The 16,882-nt window shown below is 55.0% G+C and overlaps 1 protein-coding gene across 2 annotated transcripts; it reads left to right on the forward strand.

The window, feature by feature from the left end:
• Window positions 1-406: 406 nt before the first annotated feature.
• Window positions 407-12,304, forward strand: HTR3A (5-hydroxytryptamine receptor 3A). Of its 2 annotated transcripts, none has more exons than XM_039229248.1 (9): window positions 407-477; window positions 2,438-2,604; window positions 4,077-4,121; window positions 6,346-6,455; window positions 7,673-7,842; window positions 9,444-9,604; window positions 9,969-10,179; window positions 10,292-10,513; window positions 11,955-12,304. In XM_039229248.1, the coding sequence occupies exons 1-9, from the start codon at window positions 411-413 to the stop codon at window positions 12,251-12,253; spliced, it is 1,452 nt and encodes a 483-aa protein (XP_039085179.1). In that variant the 5' UTR covers window positions 407-410; the 3' UTR covers window positions 12,254-12,304. The 2 variants fall into 2 exon arrangements, with proteins under 2 accessions (XP_039085179.1, XP_039085180.1); XM_039229249.1 differs by having other exon boundaries at window positions 411-488; window positions 2,452-2,604.
• Window positions 12,305-16,882: the final 4,578 nt, after the last annotated feature.

The raw sequence follows: 16,882 nt of genomic DNA on the forward strand, positions 1-16,882 counted from the left end.
CCAGGGCCTCTCCCAGCACACAGGCTGCACCCTTGCTCCAGGAGCCCCTGCAGTGCCCTCCACTCCCACCTCGAGTTACTCCCTGGGGCACTTGGCCCCCGGCCACCTGGCTGGAGGGGCAGCCGAGTCTTGCCCTGTGACATCAGCGGGGCGGGCTCCCCTCTCACTGGCTCCCATTCCCTCCCTCCCGCCCCGAAACCTGATGCGGCTGAAGGACTGATTGCAGAAAACTTGGCGACTGCCCAGCGCTGGTGGCCCTGGCCGTGTGCGGCTGCAGCTGGGAAGGTGTGGAAGGCGGCCTGGGGAGGCGGGCCGGCCGGGACCTGAGGCCGGCGCGGCGTGGGCAGGCTGCCTCTCCCCTTGTCCTGCCCTGAGACCACTCCAAGGCACCCCATCCCCGGAGAGTCACCATGCTGTTGTGGGCGCCGCGGGTCCTGCTGGCCTTGCTTCTGCCCGCGTTCCTGGCACAGGGACAAGGTAAGGGGACGGTGACTTGCCTGGCCACCTGCAGAGTGGGGTGGGGGACGTTTGATTCCCCCAGGGGTTGAGGGAGGGAGGGTTTCAGAGGGGGTGCCGCTTCGGGAAAGTCAGGGACCTGGCCACATCCAAGCACGAGAATTTGAAGGCACTGTGGCCCCGATCAAAAGTACGGGCGGTGGGGTGCCAGGCGGGGCAGGGCTTGCAGAGGGGGGCTCCTCTCTTCTTTGCTCTGTCCCCAAACTCTCAGAATGGAGGCTGCAAGGGACCTTGGACTTCATCTGGTCTGCCCCTTCTCGTTGTAAATGGGAATGCCGTGGTCCAGAGAGGGGGAATAAGTCACTCATGGTCACACAGCACATTAGCCAGACTGGAGACCAGAACCAACCTCAGCTCCACTGGCCTTGTTTGAGGCGTGGGCTCCCTGGGCCTCCGTTCCTCAAGCTCCCTTCCAGAGCTAGACTCCAGCGACCCCAAACTTCTCTGCATTCCCCTACCCTTTCCTCCTGCTTTTCTGGGAGACGAGGTGTTTGGGTCCAACCGGATTCGTTTCCATTTGCCACCGACAATATTTATTCCCTGTTTCGGAACGTTTTCTCCCCATGCAGGGCTAGGTTGGGGAGGGTTAGGGTGTCATCCTGGGGCTGAACAGGTAGGAAGAGCTTATGTGCACACTGGCTTTCCTCCCTTGAGCCGTCCCTGGGGAAGCCCGGCTGCGTGGTCAGGCCGTGGCCTGGGGCTTTCTTGGCTGAGAAGAATCACTGTCCAATCTGGCTGCCTTCACACCGGCCCGATTCCCAGCACCGGGATCAGAGCTGATGCTGGTGTGGAGACACACAGAGATTTGGATCTGAATCTCATTTCCCCTGCTTGTAACCACAGTCCCCGCCTCTCTGAGCCTCGGGATCCTCACGACAGCCACCCCGGGGGGCTGCTCGAAGGTGGAAATGAAGACTGTGTGTTAACTGCTCTTATTTCACAATAAGACAACCAATACATGGTCTCTTGTCCTGACCCTCTCTCTGCTCCTCTCTGTCCTTCCGAGGGAAGCAGGAAGTTTATCGGGGACAGGTGGGCCTTCACCTTCTTTTCCTTGGCACCTTTCAGGAAATGCTTCCACTGTTTCCCAGCGGGATAACAGGTGCACGTGAAATCCCCATAGAATGGGCGGAGGGCCTCAGAGTTGGCTTTTCTCATCGCTGTTCTGTCCTCCTGGGCCCCCTGCTCTGGGAGCAATTCAGTTTCTCCCCGCCTCCTGGGCCCTTACATCTAACCCTCTTCCCAACCGATCTGCCAATCACCAACCCCCTGAAGGAGGCCTGGCCGACGGGCCCCCAGGAGCTGGTGCGTGTGAGGCTCAGAGGGGAGGATTTCGCAGGAAGGAGTGGCAGTTTCCACGGGATGCCTCCTTTCTTTCTTTGTTAACAGGAGGCTGGGGGCAAGGAGGGGACCAGGATCTAGGCAGACGCTGCGTTCTGCCCTTGACTGAGGCAAACCTTCATGCGGACCTTTGGGCTTAGAGATTGTATACTTGGGGTCGCCTCCCCTTGCAGCCCCCTCTCGTTCAGTACCCGTCCCGAGGGCCGCTCCTCCTTAGCTCCCCGGCCTCCTTCCTCCGTCTCCTGCAGACCCACCTCCTCTGGGCAGGTACCTGTGCTCAACCTCTCTCAGCCCTTGGCCCCCTTAGACCTCACCTGTCTTACATCACCTGCATTTACAGCCCAGCTCCCCTCCCTCACGGGAATGCGCGTGTAGGTTACCCTTAGGAGACAATACCTCCAGGTTTGGCCAAGAATCTCCATGGACAAAACATTCCAGTGATGGGAGCTTCAGTCTGCAGGGGTGCCTGGGACTCTGAGATGGAAAAACGGAGACATTTTGCTTTTAATAGATTTCAAACCAGGGCAAGAGATGGGGGAAGCCTCAGGCTCTGATGCCCCCTGTGCACTGCTCTTCCCAGCCAGGCTCAGGGAGCACCCCGGGGCCCAGAACGCCTCCAGGCCCGCTCTCCTGAGGCTGTCAGATCACCTCCTGGCCAACTACCAGAAGGGCGTGCGGCCCGTGCGGGACTGGAGGAAGCCAACCACCGTGTCCATCGATGTCATTGTCTATGCCATCCTCAGTGTGGTGAGCGCTCGGCCCCGATCTGCCCCGCTCAGGGGTGTGCCTTGCGGGGTGGGAGACCATGTAAGGCCGAGTCGCCCCCTGGGCAGCACAGGGGACAATCAAGTACCCAGAGTATCTGCGATGTGGCACAGACCTGTGTCAGGATGGACAACGGCACCCACGGTCTACACAGCTGCCCAAACCATAAAACCAGTGTGGCTGCCTCTCCCAACCCGTGTTCCCAGAGGGCCACTTACCACATGCAGTTCCTCACGCCTTGTGTCATGGTGACCGGCTCCCCACATAAGCTGTCCTGTTCATCTGTCCTGCTCATTTCTCGGCCCTTGGAGTCTTACACGGGCCCCTGATTCATGGCAGGTGTTGCTAAATGATTGTTGGACAATTAGTCCTAAACCTATTAATAAATCAATTCCTTCATCAATGTACTGCCCAGCAAGGAGGTCAGACGTTGTGCAGACATAAACAAGAAAGCAATTGCAGAGATGGAGGGCACCAGAGCAAGCGGGGGCCTGACCTCACCGTCTACTGCAATCAGTGTGGCTCTTTGGGGAGGGAAGCTGGGCCCCAGATGAGAATGAGGGACAGGGATGCATTTTTGACTCTGTGTGGTTTTGCATTTCTTGACTGAATATTAGGGCAGGAAGGAGATACAGATATAGATTCACAGGCATACAAATACGGAAAAATATATAGATTGGGGGGCTCAGTCAGTTGAGCATCTGACTCTTGATTTTGGCTCAGGCCATGATCTCACGGTTTGTGGGATCGAGCCCCATGTTGGGCTCCTCACCGACAGCACGAAGCCTGCTTAGGATTCTGTCTCTCTCTCTCTCTGCCCTTGCCCTCTGGTGTGCACATGTGCTCTCTCTCTCTCAAAATAAACAAATAAACATTTAAAAATATATAGATATAATATTTTCTGTATGTTTTCTCTTTTTTAAAAAAGTCTTTATTTTGAGAGAGAGACAGCACAAGCAGGGGAGGGGCAGAGAGAGAGAAAGAGAGAGAATCCCAAGCAGGCTCCACACTGTCAGTACAGAGCCCAACTCGGGGCTCGATCCCACCATCCACGTGATAATGACCTGAGCCAAAATCAAAAGTCAGACACTTAACTGACTGAGCCACCCAGGCACCCGCTGCATGTCTCCTCTTATCTTCTATGTTATGCATACTATGTATGTAAAATATATGTAACCTAGACACATATATATGTATAACATAATACAAAATAGTAGAAGGTGATAGCTGGTTAGATAGATAGATATGAAGTTAAAAAAGAAATGATTGTATTTCTTCCTAGGTGTGTCCTAGTAAAAGACTGACCACCTCTTCCTGGTCGGCCCTTTTCTCTTTTCCTTCACTCTCCCTTCCCAAAGGAATAGGGACACAAAGCAACAGATCCTTTTGGGGTAGGTGTGCAAGATGGACGCCTGCCCACAGGGCACTCACCTGAGCTCCCTTTCCCTTCACAGGATGAGAAGAACCAGGTCCTGACCACCTACATCTGGTACCGGCAGGTGAGCATCCGCCCCCATTTCCTGGGACGGGGGCTTTCCCTTCCAGGAAGGATTCCTCCTTCTAAAGAGTAAGGGCTATAAGAGGCCTTGGCGAGGGGAGGGGAGGGGAGAGGCTCAGAGGCAGACTCAGGAGACCCAGGGCCCCTCTCATCTCAGGACTGGCGCTGGAAGGAAGCTCCACACTCAGTGGAGGAGAAATCCTCCAACCCCCTGGTTTCTGAGAGTTTTCACAGCATCTTAAACAACAACTTATCTGCCTCTGTTGATAAACACCTCCAGTGCCTGGTGCTCAGTGGACAGCTACTGCACTGTCAGACAACTCTAACTGCTAGAAAGTTCTTCCTTCTATTAAGCCAAGGGTGATGACAATCAAATTGGGTGATTGACACAGGGCAGTTCCATCCATGGGGTCCTCACATCCTCGGCCACCTGTCCATTGTCTGAGCTTCTGACAGGCATCACTCAGGCACCGCTGAGAACATCCCTGAGTCTCTGAGGCCTTTGCAGCCCTTCTGGCCAGTTGTTGGGGAGCTGGGGAGGGGGGGGGCTGGGTGGAGAGCTGGCTGGGAGCTTACAGGGAGCTGGGGTGAAGCTGGGGTGAAGTTGGGGGGAGCTGGAGGGGAGCTGGAAGGGAGCTGGGGGGGAACTGGGGGAGAGCTGGGGGGGAGGGCAGGCAAACAGTGAGGCTGCCGTCCATAAGCTGGCCCTGTGCTGGCAGGCTCTGAGCTGCAGGGCAGACGTGAGAGAGGAAGGGAACGAGAGTAGCTGGCGGGAGGGGGTGGGAGGATGGGCCCAGGTCGTAGAGGTCAAAGCTGAGAGGGGCTCTGTCTGGGCACATGCCAGGCATCTGCAGGTCTCTGTTACATCCCTCTGCTGCTCATGGGCGTTCCCCGCTACCACCAGCACATGGGGCAGAGAGTGGGGTGGAGGCAGAAGCCAGATGCTGATTCCTGCCAGACTGCTCTCTTCTGCCCTAGAAAGATCTCAATACGGAGCACGCCCCGCATCAAGGGAAGGGGCGCAGCAGGAAGAGGCAGCCCGGAGCTCCTTTCCTGGGACCTCCAGCTGAGGTCCCACCTCTGGATCTCTAGGGTCACTTGTGTGCCCAGCAGTGATGGGATGCCAACCTACCATGCCAAGGGACCAGAATTAGAGACACGAATGAGATTGGGCCCTGCCCACAGTGAGTCACAGACTGGTGGGGGCCACAGGCACATGAACAGACAGTTGAATGCAGCCAGCTCTCCAGTGTAGCAAGAACAAGATACCAGCCATGGGGGCACAGGGGGGCACACGAAAATCCAGCCTGGGGGGTTGGGGCATGGAAGGTTCCCAGAGACAGGAGCAGACAGGTGCTCTGGCTGAGTCTGGGGGGACACGGAAGACCTGCCTTGGGGGAGGAGACAGGGATTGCGGTGTGGGAGAGCACAGGTATGCAGAGACGTGGGGTGTTTGCACACGGCTGGAGAGTAGAATCCACAGACAGAGGATGACAGAAATCATAAGGCTCGAGAGGGGCGCCTGGGTGGCTTAGTCGGTGGAGCATCAGACTTTGATTCTGGCTTAGGTCATGGTCTCAGAGTTCATGGGTTTGAGCCCTGCGTTGGGCTCTGCACTGTGAGGGATTCTTTCAGACAGAAGGATTCTCTCTCTCTCCCTCTGTCTCTGCCCCTCCTCGACTCGTGCTTTCTCTATCTAAAATAAGTAAATAAACTTAAAAAAGTGATGAAGCTAGAGAGATAGGTGGAGGTCGGATTGTGCAGGCCTTTGCTGGCCGTGAGGTTGAACTCTATCCCTAAAGTGCAAGGGAGTTTTGAGCACAGGGATGACATAATTACATGCACTTTTTAGATCAGTCAAATGGACAGGATGGCGAGGAATGTGTTGATCACAACTTAACAGTAACCATCTCTACCCTGTCATGTGCATATTATTGTCCCAATTTGCATTGAGCAGACCAAGACCCAAGAAGCTCTGTGTTCAAGATCCCAAGTCAGCAGATGGGATAGTCAAACAGGAGAAATGACCCAATGCCTTCCCCGGGGCAAGGCGTCATTTGCCTGGGTCGTATTTGCACGTGGGAGAGTGTGAGCACAGAGGTGGGGGGACTCTCTGTACTGTTGAGGGATTCCCCCAAGAAGATGCCTGTCTGTTGCCTGGGCACTGAGCGGTGAGGTCATCCTGAGGGGCGGCGGCCCGTGACCATCCCCCACCCCTCCCCTAGTACTGGACAGATGAGTTTCTCCAGTGGAACCCTGAGGACTTTGACAACATCACCAAGCTGTCCATCCCCACCGAGAGCATCTGGGTCCCGGACATTCTCATCAACGAGTTGTGAGTGCTGCCATCCAATGCCGGGCGGCCGGGTGGCTCTGGGGCTGGGGGACAAGACTATGCTGTGGCGTGAGAGGTCGCACTCAGGCTCGCAGAACTGTAGGTAAAGTTGGCTTGGGCCCCAATTCCCCTTTGGTTTCTTTCTCTTTCTTTTTCTCCCCTCTTTTCTTTTTAAAACTCCTCTTTTTTCTATGTCTGATGTGGGAACCCTGCACTTCGTGGTCCAAGGGCCCCCTTCCCAGGGAAAGGGAGCCAGGGAATGAATGTGCGCTGTCATAATAACTGAATGAGGGACAGCTGTGTTTTTCAAGGGGCCAGTGAGATTACCGATAGGGATGGAGCCCCAGCACTGGTCCCAGGGGGGATTTGGAGACACTCACACCTCTCCAGTCACATGCTTGCCTGGCTGGCTCCGGACCACGCCCCCAGTGTGAAGTGGGTACCACCATCCTTGATTCCCAGCAGCTGATAGCACCGGGCACCGTGCCCTCCCCCCATCCTTCAGGTCGTTCAGACTCCACTGCCTGGGTTTCTCAAAGCCAGGCCGCGGAAGATGGAAGGAGGAGGTGGCCCAGGGCCAGTTGCCCTCCTCCGGGTACCCACCGCGTTGCCCAATGCCATGGCTGCCACGCGCAGTGCTTTTCAGGGGAGACAGTTGACCTAGAGCCCCACGATCTGCAGACCTCAGGCTGGACGGATCCCAGTTCCTGTCTGGGTCTCCCGGTTAGAGTGTGGAGTAGCCTGGATCTTAGTTTCTCATCTCTCAGCCTGATTCCACAGAAGGCTGTGGGCTCAGGACCCCAAGCTCAGGGTCACTCCGTGCCACAGCGGTCACTCGGGAGAGCCTAGGGGTTGGGGATCTGCTGAGAGAGAGGGAATAAGTCTTGCAGGACTTGCCCACCTCTTCTCTTCATGATTTCTCTAGTTCCTTTTCCTCCAGGGAAGACTGTTCTCACGTCACGGGGCCTCTAGGGATAGGAGGCAAAGAAGCCTGCTGATCTCGGGAGCTGAGCTCTGCCCAGCTGGGTGGGTGGCAGAGTAGGGGCATCTGGGCATGCTGATGACAGCAAGTGGCTCTGAGGCACCCGAATTCCTCACCTGCCTTTTGTAGCCAGGTTGCCAAGGGAATGAAGGAGAAACGCCCTTTCCTGCTTGGAAAGTAGCCTTGACCTTGCAGGTAATCTTGAGCCCCCAAACTGCCCCTCTTCCCTGGCCAGTGTGGACGTGGGGAAGTCTCCAAGCATCCCGTACGTGTATGTCGGGCACCACGGCGAGGTTGAGAACTACAAGCCCCTGCAGGTGGTGACCGCCTGTAGCCTGGACATTTACAACTTCCCCTTCGACGTGCAGAACTGCTCGCTGACCTTCACCAGCTGGCTGCACACCAGTGAGTACCGCACACAGGCTTTGGGAGGCGGGGGTACAGGCTGGAGTGTCCCCGAAACACCTGCTCAAGGAGCGCACCCTAGGAGGCACTCCCCTGTATTCAAGTTACTTACTTACGGGGGCTGTCCACGGTCACCACTCCAGCCTCAGCCCACGCACGTTCCCCTGGGCTCTGCCCCAGCCCAGCTGCCTTCCTTCCCAGTCCCCAAAGCCCCTCGTTCTTTCCCCTTATCTCAGGCTGCTTCCTCTCCTGGGCTACCCTGCCCCCGCCTCCTGCCCCCCGACAACCCTTAGTTCAGTCAAGTCGCCTACTCACCCAATCACAGCACTGGCGTCAGTGCCTTAGGAGACTCCTCTCATCCCCAGACTAGGCGTCCCCCTGGCCCAATTTCATAGCACCCTGATCTTGTCCCCACTTCTATTGCACTTGCAGGTGCTTGCTCAATGTCTGCTCCTCCGTCAGATATAAACCCAGAGAGGGTAGGAGCATGATTTTGGCCCACCATTAGGTCTCCAGTACAGTGCCTGGCACAAAGGAAGGTGCTTGGCAACTTTTATTCAATGGATGAATGCAAGTTTCTCACTAAAGTCTAGCAAAATGACCATCACCTTCCCATAAAAAGATATCTTCCACTTATATTGGATTTCGTCACATTAACTGTAAGTTACAAACGTAATACAGAACTCCCTTGGACAAAAACCAGAACTGCAAATTATCTTTGACTTTTGACCTCTACCTTCAATCCCAAACTCTTCACCAACAACTCCCCACACCAAGACTTAACAGCTTTTATCAGTATAGGCCTCAGATGGTATGTTCTTCCAGATCCGTCTCTATCCTTTGCATATACACGTACATACTCCTCTGTGGAAAGTACCTGAAAATTATTTCTTAGGTTGTTATTTTACTAAACGCATCATTCATGCCACGGCCACCTGATTCTTTTTACTCAACAACTAAAGGTCTTGGGCATTTTTCTGAGTTAGTGCATATTTAGATCTTTCTCCCACACGTTGACAGCCTGGCATCGGGGTGCATCATAGTTGATTAAGCATTTTCCCGATTGATGGACATGTAGATCGTTCCCTATACTTTGCTGTAACGGATGCTACTAGCCTTCTGGTATATATCTCATGTCTCTGGTGTAGATGCAGAGAAGTAAAACTGCTTTTCTCTGAGCGAAGATTTTGCTTATTTCCCTAATTCACCTTTGAGAACAGTCAGCCCTATGAAGGCAAAGGTGAAGGATGTTGACTTTTGTTCATTTCCCAAATGGGTGGCCCTAATGGAAACTTAGAAGAGGTGTGGATGAGAGAGGGGAGGGGGAGAAAGAGAGGGAGGGAGAGGGAAGAAGGGAGAGAGAGAGAGACAGGAAGAGAGGAAAAGAGAGAAGGAGAGAAGGGGCTTTCTAATAGTTTGGATCTGGCAAGTACAGTGTGTGCTATTACCTCACTTTATGGCTGAGGACACGGAGGCTGAAGGCTAAGAGCTGAGTGCATCTAAGTCCCGCGTGTGTGGCCCCCCGAGGACCCCCCGTCACAGGGCCTGGCGCGCCCTCCTGGCTCTAGACCCCAGAGCTGGCCTGGTCTCTTCCCTCCCAGTCCAGGATATCAACATCTCCCTGTGGCGCCTGCCAGAAAAGGTGAAGGTCGACAAGACTATCTTCATGAACCAGGGCGAGTGGGAGCTCCTGGCGGTGCTGACCCAGTTCCGCGAGTTCAGCATGGAAAGCAGCGGCTGTTACGCAGAGATGAAGTTCTTCGTGAGTGTCCCCGGGGGGCGGATGCGGGGGCAATGACAGCTTGAACTGCTGGGCATCCTGTCCCCGGAGACTTCAGGAGACGCGTGGGGAAGACTGTAGCCCCTTCTCGCAGCTCCAGGTCACACGCACGCGTGGGACCTTCCGGGCAGTAGATGGGGAAGCTCAGGGCAACTGTCCCTTCCTCATCCTCCGCAGCCACTGGCCTCAATCCGGAGGCCGAATGTGAGGTCTGTCCAGTTCTTCCTCTCCCAGCAGGGCCAGGCTGGAAGCTCCATGAAGCGAGGGGTCTGGGATGGGCTGGGGGGTCCTGGGTGCAGAGCCTCTGTGCCCCGGGCTTCGCCCAGAGCTCCTGTCCCGGGCCTAGGTGGTCATCCGCCGGAGGCCCCTGTTCTACACGGTCAGCCTGCTGCTGCCCAGCATCTTCCTCATGTTCATGGACATTGTGGGCTTCTACCTGCCTCCGGACAGTGGCGAGAGGGTCTCCTTTAAGATCACACTCCTCCTGGGCTACTCCGTCTTCCTGATCATCGTGTCGGACACGCTGCCGGCCACTGCCATCGGCACTCCCCTCATCGGTAAGGCACCCGCCCCAGGGGAAGAGCCAGTGTGGCCCCGGAGGGGGTGGGGCTGAAAGACCGGCCCCCTCCCACCTGCTGTGTGTGCGCCCCGACTTCCCCACGCGCACAGGTGTCTACTTCGTCGTGTGTATGGCGCTGCTGGTGGTGAGCTTGGCTGAGACCATCCTCATCGTGCGGCTGGTGCACAAGCAGGACCTGCAGCAGCCCGTGCCTGCCTGGCTGCGCCACCTGGTCCTGGACCGGGTGGCCCTGCTCCTTTGCCTCGGGGAGCAGACAGCTTCCCGACGGCCCCCAGCCACCCCCCAGGCTGCCAAGGCCGACGACTGCTCAGGTGAAGAGGGAAAGGGTGCGTCCCCTACGGAGGGCCTGGGAGTGGGGACATGGCGGGGCGTCTCTGGCTGGTGTGAGGTATGTGCCAGAGTCTGGGCGGGGCTGGGAATTGAGCCCGCCCTGCACTTGGCCTCACTGGAGGGCAGCAGAGTTCAGCCAGAGTCATCAGTGGACCCTTTCTGTACCTTCACCGCCGCTCATCAGTCTGGGGGTGGAGAGAGACCGGGTGAGAGTGAGAGGCTGAGCCTGTCAGGAGCTGAGACTTCCGGGCTTCTCTTTCTCTGAGACGGACCCAAAAGGGGGTTGAATGGGCGCCCCATCAGCAGTTTTGGGCCCCCTTACCTCACATGGCTAAGTGTATAGATTTGTAAAACTGCATCCAGTCAGCCCAGAGACGAGATCCCATCGAACACGTGTGACAGAGAGACAGGCGTGCAGGCGACATAAACGTGAAGCTCATTCTCCCTGACAAATTGTTAGAGCTACATTCGTCGCTGCTGCTGGTGGTGGTCGGGGTTTGTTCATGTATCTGTTGAGTACTTTGAGGCAGGCACGCGTGTCAGGCCAGGCCATCCACAGGCCCCCCAATAGGATTGTCATCCTCATTTGTCAAGTGAGGAAACAGAGGCGTAAGGCCAACCAGCTCACCGTAAATCACAGAGCCGAGTGCTGGTGAGGCTGGTCTGAACCCGGGCCAGGCTGACGCTCCGCTCTTACTTTTCCTTATCCCTCTTTGTCCTCCCTTCTGGCGAGAGCTAGGCTCTTACAGGAGATGCATGGTCAACCCAAGACCACCTCATCATGAACTGGGGAACGAGCACTCCAGCCTAATGCCCAATTTCACTGCTCTCCTGTGAGGTAGCCGTAGCTGCAGGTATATCTTCTGGTGCAAAGGGACTTGGGCTGGAGTCAAGGAGGAGAGGGCAGCAATGCCATATGGCACAGCAGAGACCGTCCACATAACTGAGGCCTTGGCGGCCTCGCTTTTAAACGATGCTCTAGCTGTGTGACCACAGGCTAGTCACTTAACCTCTCTGAGCTTTAGCACCTCTGTATACAAGGTCCAAAGAGTAATCACTCCCACTCTGCCTCTCACATGGGGCTATCGTGAGGCTCAAGTGAAATAATAGATACCCAATTGCTGCAGGAAGTCCAGGTGTTTAAAAAAATGCATGGGAAAAATAAATACCAAATTCATGATCTTAGTGACCTAGGGACAGGTTGGAGGATGTGACTGAGCAAGAGTATACAGGAGTCTTCAACCATGTTACTTTCTTTAATTGCTTAAGTCAGACGTTGGGAACACAAACAGGTAAGAAAACGTGTAGACTGTTTATGTCTGGAAGTCATAATAATTTCTGCAAGTGACGGGCGCAGAGGGATGGTGTCTGTACCATTCTGCCAGGCCTCCCTCCCTTGCCAATGCTCTGCCCTTTTTCCAGACATGGGGAACCACTGCAGCCATTTGGAAGGACCCCGGGACTTGGAGAAGACCGCAAGGGGCCGAGGCAGCCCCCCGCCACCACCGCGGGAGGCCTCCCTGGCAGTGCGCGGGCTCTTGCAGGAGCTGTCCTCCATCAGGCTCTTCCTGGAGAAGAGGGACGAGAGCCGAGAGGTGGCCCGGGAATGGCTGCATGTGGGCTCCGTGCTGGACAGGCTGCTCTTCCGCATCTACCTGGTGGCAGTGCTGGCCTACAGCATCACCCTGGTCACACTATGGTCCATCTGGCAGTATTCTTGAGTGGGTACAGCCCAGCGGGGGTGTTGGGCGTGGGTGTGGTAGGGAGTAAGGCACTGGTGAGAATGGGGATTGGAGGATTTCAGCGGATGCCAGGGATGTTTTCAAGGCCCTGTCCAATGCCTGTAATTCCAGACCAGGGCCTTAACGCTTCCCCCAAAGCTTGGTGTTTAGGACTCTTGCATCCCCCCCTCAACTTACCATGGCTTACAAAATGCTGTTTTCAATCCAGAAAAACCCATGCATTCCCTAACTTCATTCTATGTATCTGTGTATCAAGCCTTGATTTCCCCATTGCCCATTGTCACTTCCCTGAATAAGGCACTTTGGAATTCCGTCCTTTCCCTCAGCCTTGTTTTTAGATTCAAAGCAAACCAACTCTCTCTCACACATGGCTGATAACACTGCATTAGGCTTATTCAACCTTAATGGCTCCTTCTTCACCTCACCTGTAGCCACTTCCCTGAACACTCATGTTCTATTGGATGATGGTGGGGTGGGGCCGGGTGGGGATAATAAAATACGATGAAGCCCTAAACTCTCTTCTTAACCATTTATCAGCAGCTGGGTGGGTGGAAAAAGAAAGTTACTGGTGGAAATGAGGTAGGGATATTATATGTGGTTTCAGTTATTTGATGCTTCCTGGCCCAGGGAATTGGGAGGTGACCCAATATAGTGGCTGTTATGAAGAAGACATAATGGGAGGTGGAATTCAAGGTGGGAGGGGGAGGACCATGAACACTTAGCGATGCTCTGCTCTGTTAACCCCCAGAAAGATGCTGGAAGTGTTCTCACAGTCTTGTTACCATGCTGTGCTCATGGTCTCTCAGTGAAGCTGAGAGCGAGCTCTCTCCCGGCGAGAGGATCCTGCAGTGGAGGCCAGGACATCAGCACCACGGTCAGCACCCACTGGTCTGGTCTTTGGAGGACCGAGGAAAGCCAAGGCTTGAGTTTAACTATCTCCTTTGGGAACTCATGGCAGCCAGCCCCTGGCACATTCACCTGAGAGAGCAGGACCATGAGAAAGGCAGTCAGGAGCTTGGTCTTTGATGTCACTTTTCGTATTCTGGTCCCCTCTCCCAAACACCAGGGTTTAAGACCTGCTCAGGAGCTCTCCAACTCTATCACTCCACCACTCCATTCATCTAACAAGTGTTCTGGGGAAAGGAATGCTAGACTCCACCATGAGTGACCTTAGCATCACCATGTTCTGCCTGAAGCTTTTTCTGGTTCTCCCTTTCTCATTCCAGCCTTATCCTTCTCCCCATCTTGGGTTTCCTGTCACTCAGAGGAAAGCATGGTGGAGATGGATTAATGCTGCCAGTCTAGAGGGGAAGGACCCAAAAGGGATATCTGGGATGAATTGTTCTGGGCTGACCAATCATCAGGGCTTCAGTATGGAACACCTGAAGTTGTACCTTCTCACGACCCCAAACTGCAGTTCCAATTTGTAGACCACCCTGTGAGGCTGGATGGAGGGCAGATCTTGAGCCCTTGGGAGCTTCAAGACTGGGAGATCCTAGAGGCCGAGGAAGGGGACTCATCTGTTTTAGCTTCCGTCAGCTTCTTCATACCCCATGCTCCCAGCATGCAAAGTGAACTCATTAAATATTGTCTAACCAGCTGTTGGTTCCTAAGATGAACTAGAGTGAGGTTTCACCTGCTTTTTCCATCCCAGACATATGTGCTTTTGCTGTCAATTAGGGATTTTATATTCATCTTTGTTTTTTGATGGGTAGATAGCAGGCTTCCCCAGCAAACAGCAGAAGGCTGTGGGGCTGGAGATTGGCCCCATTCACAGCTGCTGCTTCCTGCTGAGCAGAGATTGGGCTACAGGTGGTCATTGCCCACCCCAACTCTTTCAGGATGGTTCTGGAAGCTCATACTTTGGAGCCTGGTCTTAGGACCAAAAGCTGCCCCACTCCACTGCTACTAGCAGATTCTCATGCCCCAGGCCAGAGAGAGAGAAAGGTGGACAGTCTGGCTCTGTCAATGCACCACTGGTCAGTAAGTGGGTGGCTATTGACAAAGTGTCCAACCAGAAAGCCAGTAAGACACTAATCAACCTATCGATTCCTCATCTCCCCCCTCCCCACCCTTCACCCACAATCAATGGGGCAACAGAGCCCAGCATTGAGGCAGCCAATTAACCACCTCGGGAATGAGCCGCCACGTGTAACATCTTCTGCTCCACTAGCCACAGCCAATCAACTCATCGATCTGGCGTCCAGACTGTGCCGCCCTGGGACAGGAAACTGAGGCCCGGGGCCAGAGAACCCCCCGTGTACTACCTCTCATCGATCAGTACTGATCTTGATCTTCCCCCACGGAGACCTTTGCCCTGTCTGGGATATGAGAACGCTCAGAATTTCCTTCCCACCTGTTATGTCTCCCAGAACCTGCTCCCTTCCTTCCTCCTGCTGCTTCAGCCCATTTCCTCTCATGAGAAATCCAGAGAGAGAGAACCAGAAACCACCCGTGTCTCTGTAAGTGTTTCTGAGAAGACTGCTGCTTCTCTGTCTTCTCTCTGCTCCTCTCCTGCAGCCTCCCCTCATCACCTATGATACTTCGGTCCTCACCTTCTCTTCCCACTCACCTTGCTTTCCAAACCTGTCATGTCTATACGAAGGATCCCACTGAAGGTCTCGAAGGTGCCGACCACAAACCCTTCCAGCCCTTCGTGGACTCGTGGCAGGCACTGCTCAGGCTGTGGCACCCACTGCCTCCATCCCATCTGGGATGCTGCAGCCTGGGCTCCATGACCTCAGGGGTCCCGACAGGAGTGGACCTTCCCTGGCTTCCAGGACAGTCCAGGGAGAGGAGCTGAGCTCAGCGTCAGGATCTGGGAGATTTCCCCAAGAGAACAGGAGAGGAAAAGTTGCCTGTGGGGTGGGGGGAGGGGGTGTGGAGCGAGGGAGGGAGAGCATGTGGAGAGGTGGGGTTCAGCAATACTAGCCAGATTCTCCTCCCTCCCCCACCTCCCCCTAGCCTCTGAATCAATACATTTTGAATCTAATCTAATAACAGAGATTTAACGAGGGGATAATGCGCGTGGAGCGGCCAGGCGCTTTGTCTCTTCTTTCATGCGGCAGCTGGGGCCCATTATCCGGGGACAATGCCCCATGCTAATCACTCCTCTCCTCCGAGTGTTTGGGGAGGGGTGGTGGGCAAAGAGGGCAGCTCCTCCCTGATTGGAGGGGAGTGGAGGGGCGGAAGAGGGGGGAAGAAGTCGGGACTGGTCTGGAGGGGCCCCTGACAATTGTCTTGACCTGATACGAACTCGCTGGCCCTCTCCCCCGGCGCGCATGCTGTCCACCCCGACCGCTCCGGGTCGGGAGCCCTAGCAGTGCCCGCAAACAGCAGATAATTACCTATCAGCTGCACGTCCCCGTGGCTGGGAGTTGGGTGGGTTTTTTTTCTTTTCTTTTCTCTAACTTGGTCCTCTATAATTTAAGCTCTCCCATTAATGCTTGTGATTGGCCAGCCCTGACTGTCATGGTTAGAGAATTAAGCCCTGGGTTTAGAGACCAAGAATACCCCACTCCTAAACACAGTCACATCTTCTGTCTCTTCCCTCTGAGACCTTATAAAGGTGGTTGGCCTACAGGCAGAGGTATGGAGGCTAGACTGCAGCAGGAACTTCCTGACAATCATGTTCTTGGCATGAACTAGATTAAGAGGCTGAAAGGGAAGGAGTGGAATCTCATTTTAGAGAAGGCTTGAAGGAAAGAGAGCCTTGCATCTAGGTTGGGAAGGGACAGACCAGGGAGGAAGATCTGCTTCGGTTTCCCCTGCCAGAGCTCAAGCTGGAGGGAGCCCAGAACTGGGGAAACTGCAGTGGCCACCCCCATTCCCTTCTACAACACAGTTATTGGGAGCACTGTGGGCATGAGTGGCTACCCCAGATTTGCATCTTGGCCCCATCATACGCCAGCTGTGAAACCTTGGATAAGGACTTAACTCCTCTGCCTCAATGTTCTCATCTGCGAAGTGGGGATCATATCAGCACCTGGCTCATGGGGATTGTGGGCACGTGTCTCCCAATATGGGGCAAAAGCCCAGGGAAGCCTGAGGATGGAGTCGAGAGATGTCTGCGGCCATACCGGCCCTTCCTCTGTGTGCTCACGTCACATTCTGAATGGGTGAGAACGTCCCCCAGCGAGAGCAGAGGCCTTCATCCTTCTCATCCCCGTTTCAGAGACGGGAAGGGCTAAGTGAGCTGGCCACGCATCATAAGGCCAATGGGGGCTCAACTTCCTGTTCCCACCAGGCTGCACTCAGACCTCTGTGCCCCGTCCGTTCATGTCCCCCTTTCTCCCATTACTACCCCTTGTCTCACCCTGCACATTCCCAGCTCCTTGGCCCAGAGTTCCTGCCTGAAACAGCTTGGAGCCCCTGCTCTGGGGAGGTGTGTGCATGCTGGCACAACCGGGGTGCCCTGCCCGCATCTTGGCTGCACTTCTATTCTGTTCCACTTCCTGTGTCCCTGTCTGCAAAGAGAATGACACTTTTGGCAGAGGGACGCATCATGAGGATGACAGTTGGGATTCTAGGAGCCTAAGGAGTCCCTTGCATGTGTCTGGGAGAATCACCTCCCAATCTTCCCCACCCTCACCCCCCCTAAACTTAGAA

This window comes from Hyaena hyaena, unplaced genomic scaffold, assembly GCF_003009895.1.
Source record: "Hyaena hyaena isolate Hyena2069 unplaced genomic scaffold, ASM300989v1 scaffold_36, whole genome shotgun sequence".
Classification (NCBI taxonomy): Eukaryota; Metazoa; Chordata; class Mammalia; order Carnivora; family Hyaenidae; genus Hyaena; species Hyaena hyaena.

Bases quoted from the DNA above. Each gene is read 5' to 3' on its own strand.
- HTR3A (XM_039229248.1), top strand. From the start codon at position 411: ATGCTGTTGTGGGCGCCGCGGGTCCTGCTGGCCTTGCTTCTGCCCGCG. The intron at 7,843-9,443 runs GTGAGTACCGCA...CTTCCCTCCCAG, and splicing joins CACCAGCTGGCTGCACACCA to TCCAGGATATCAACATCTCC. The intron at 9,605-9,968 runs GTGAGTGTCCCC...TCCCGGGCCTAG, and splicing joins ACGCAGAGATGAAGTTCTTC to GTGGTCATCCGCCGGAGGCC.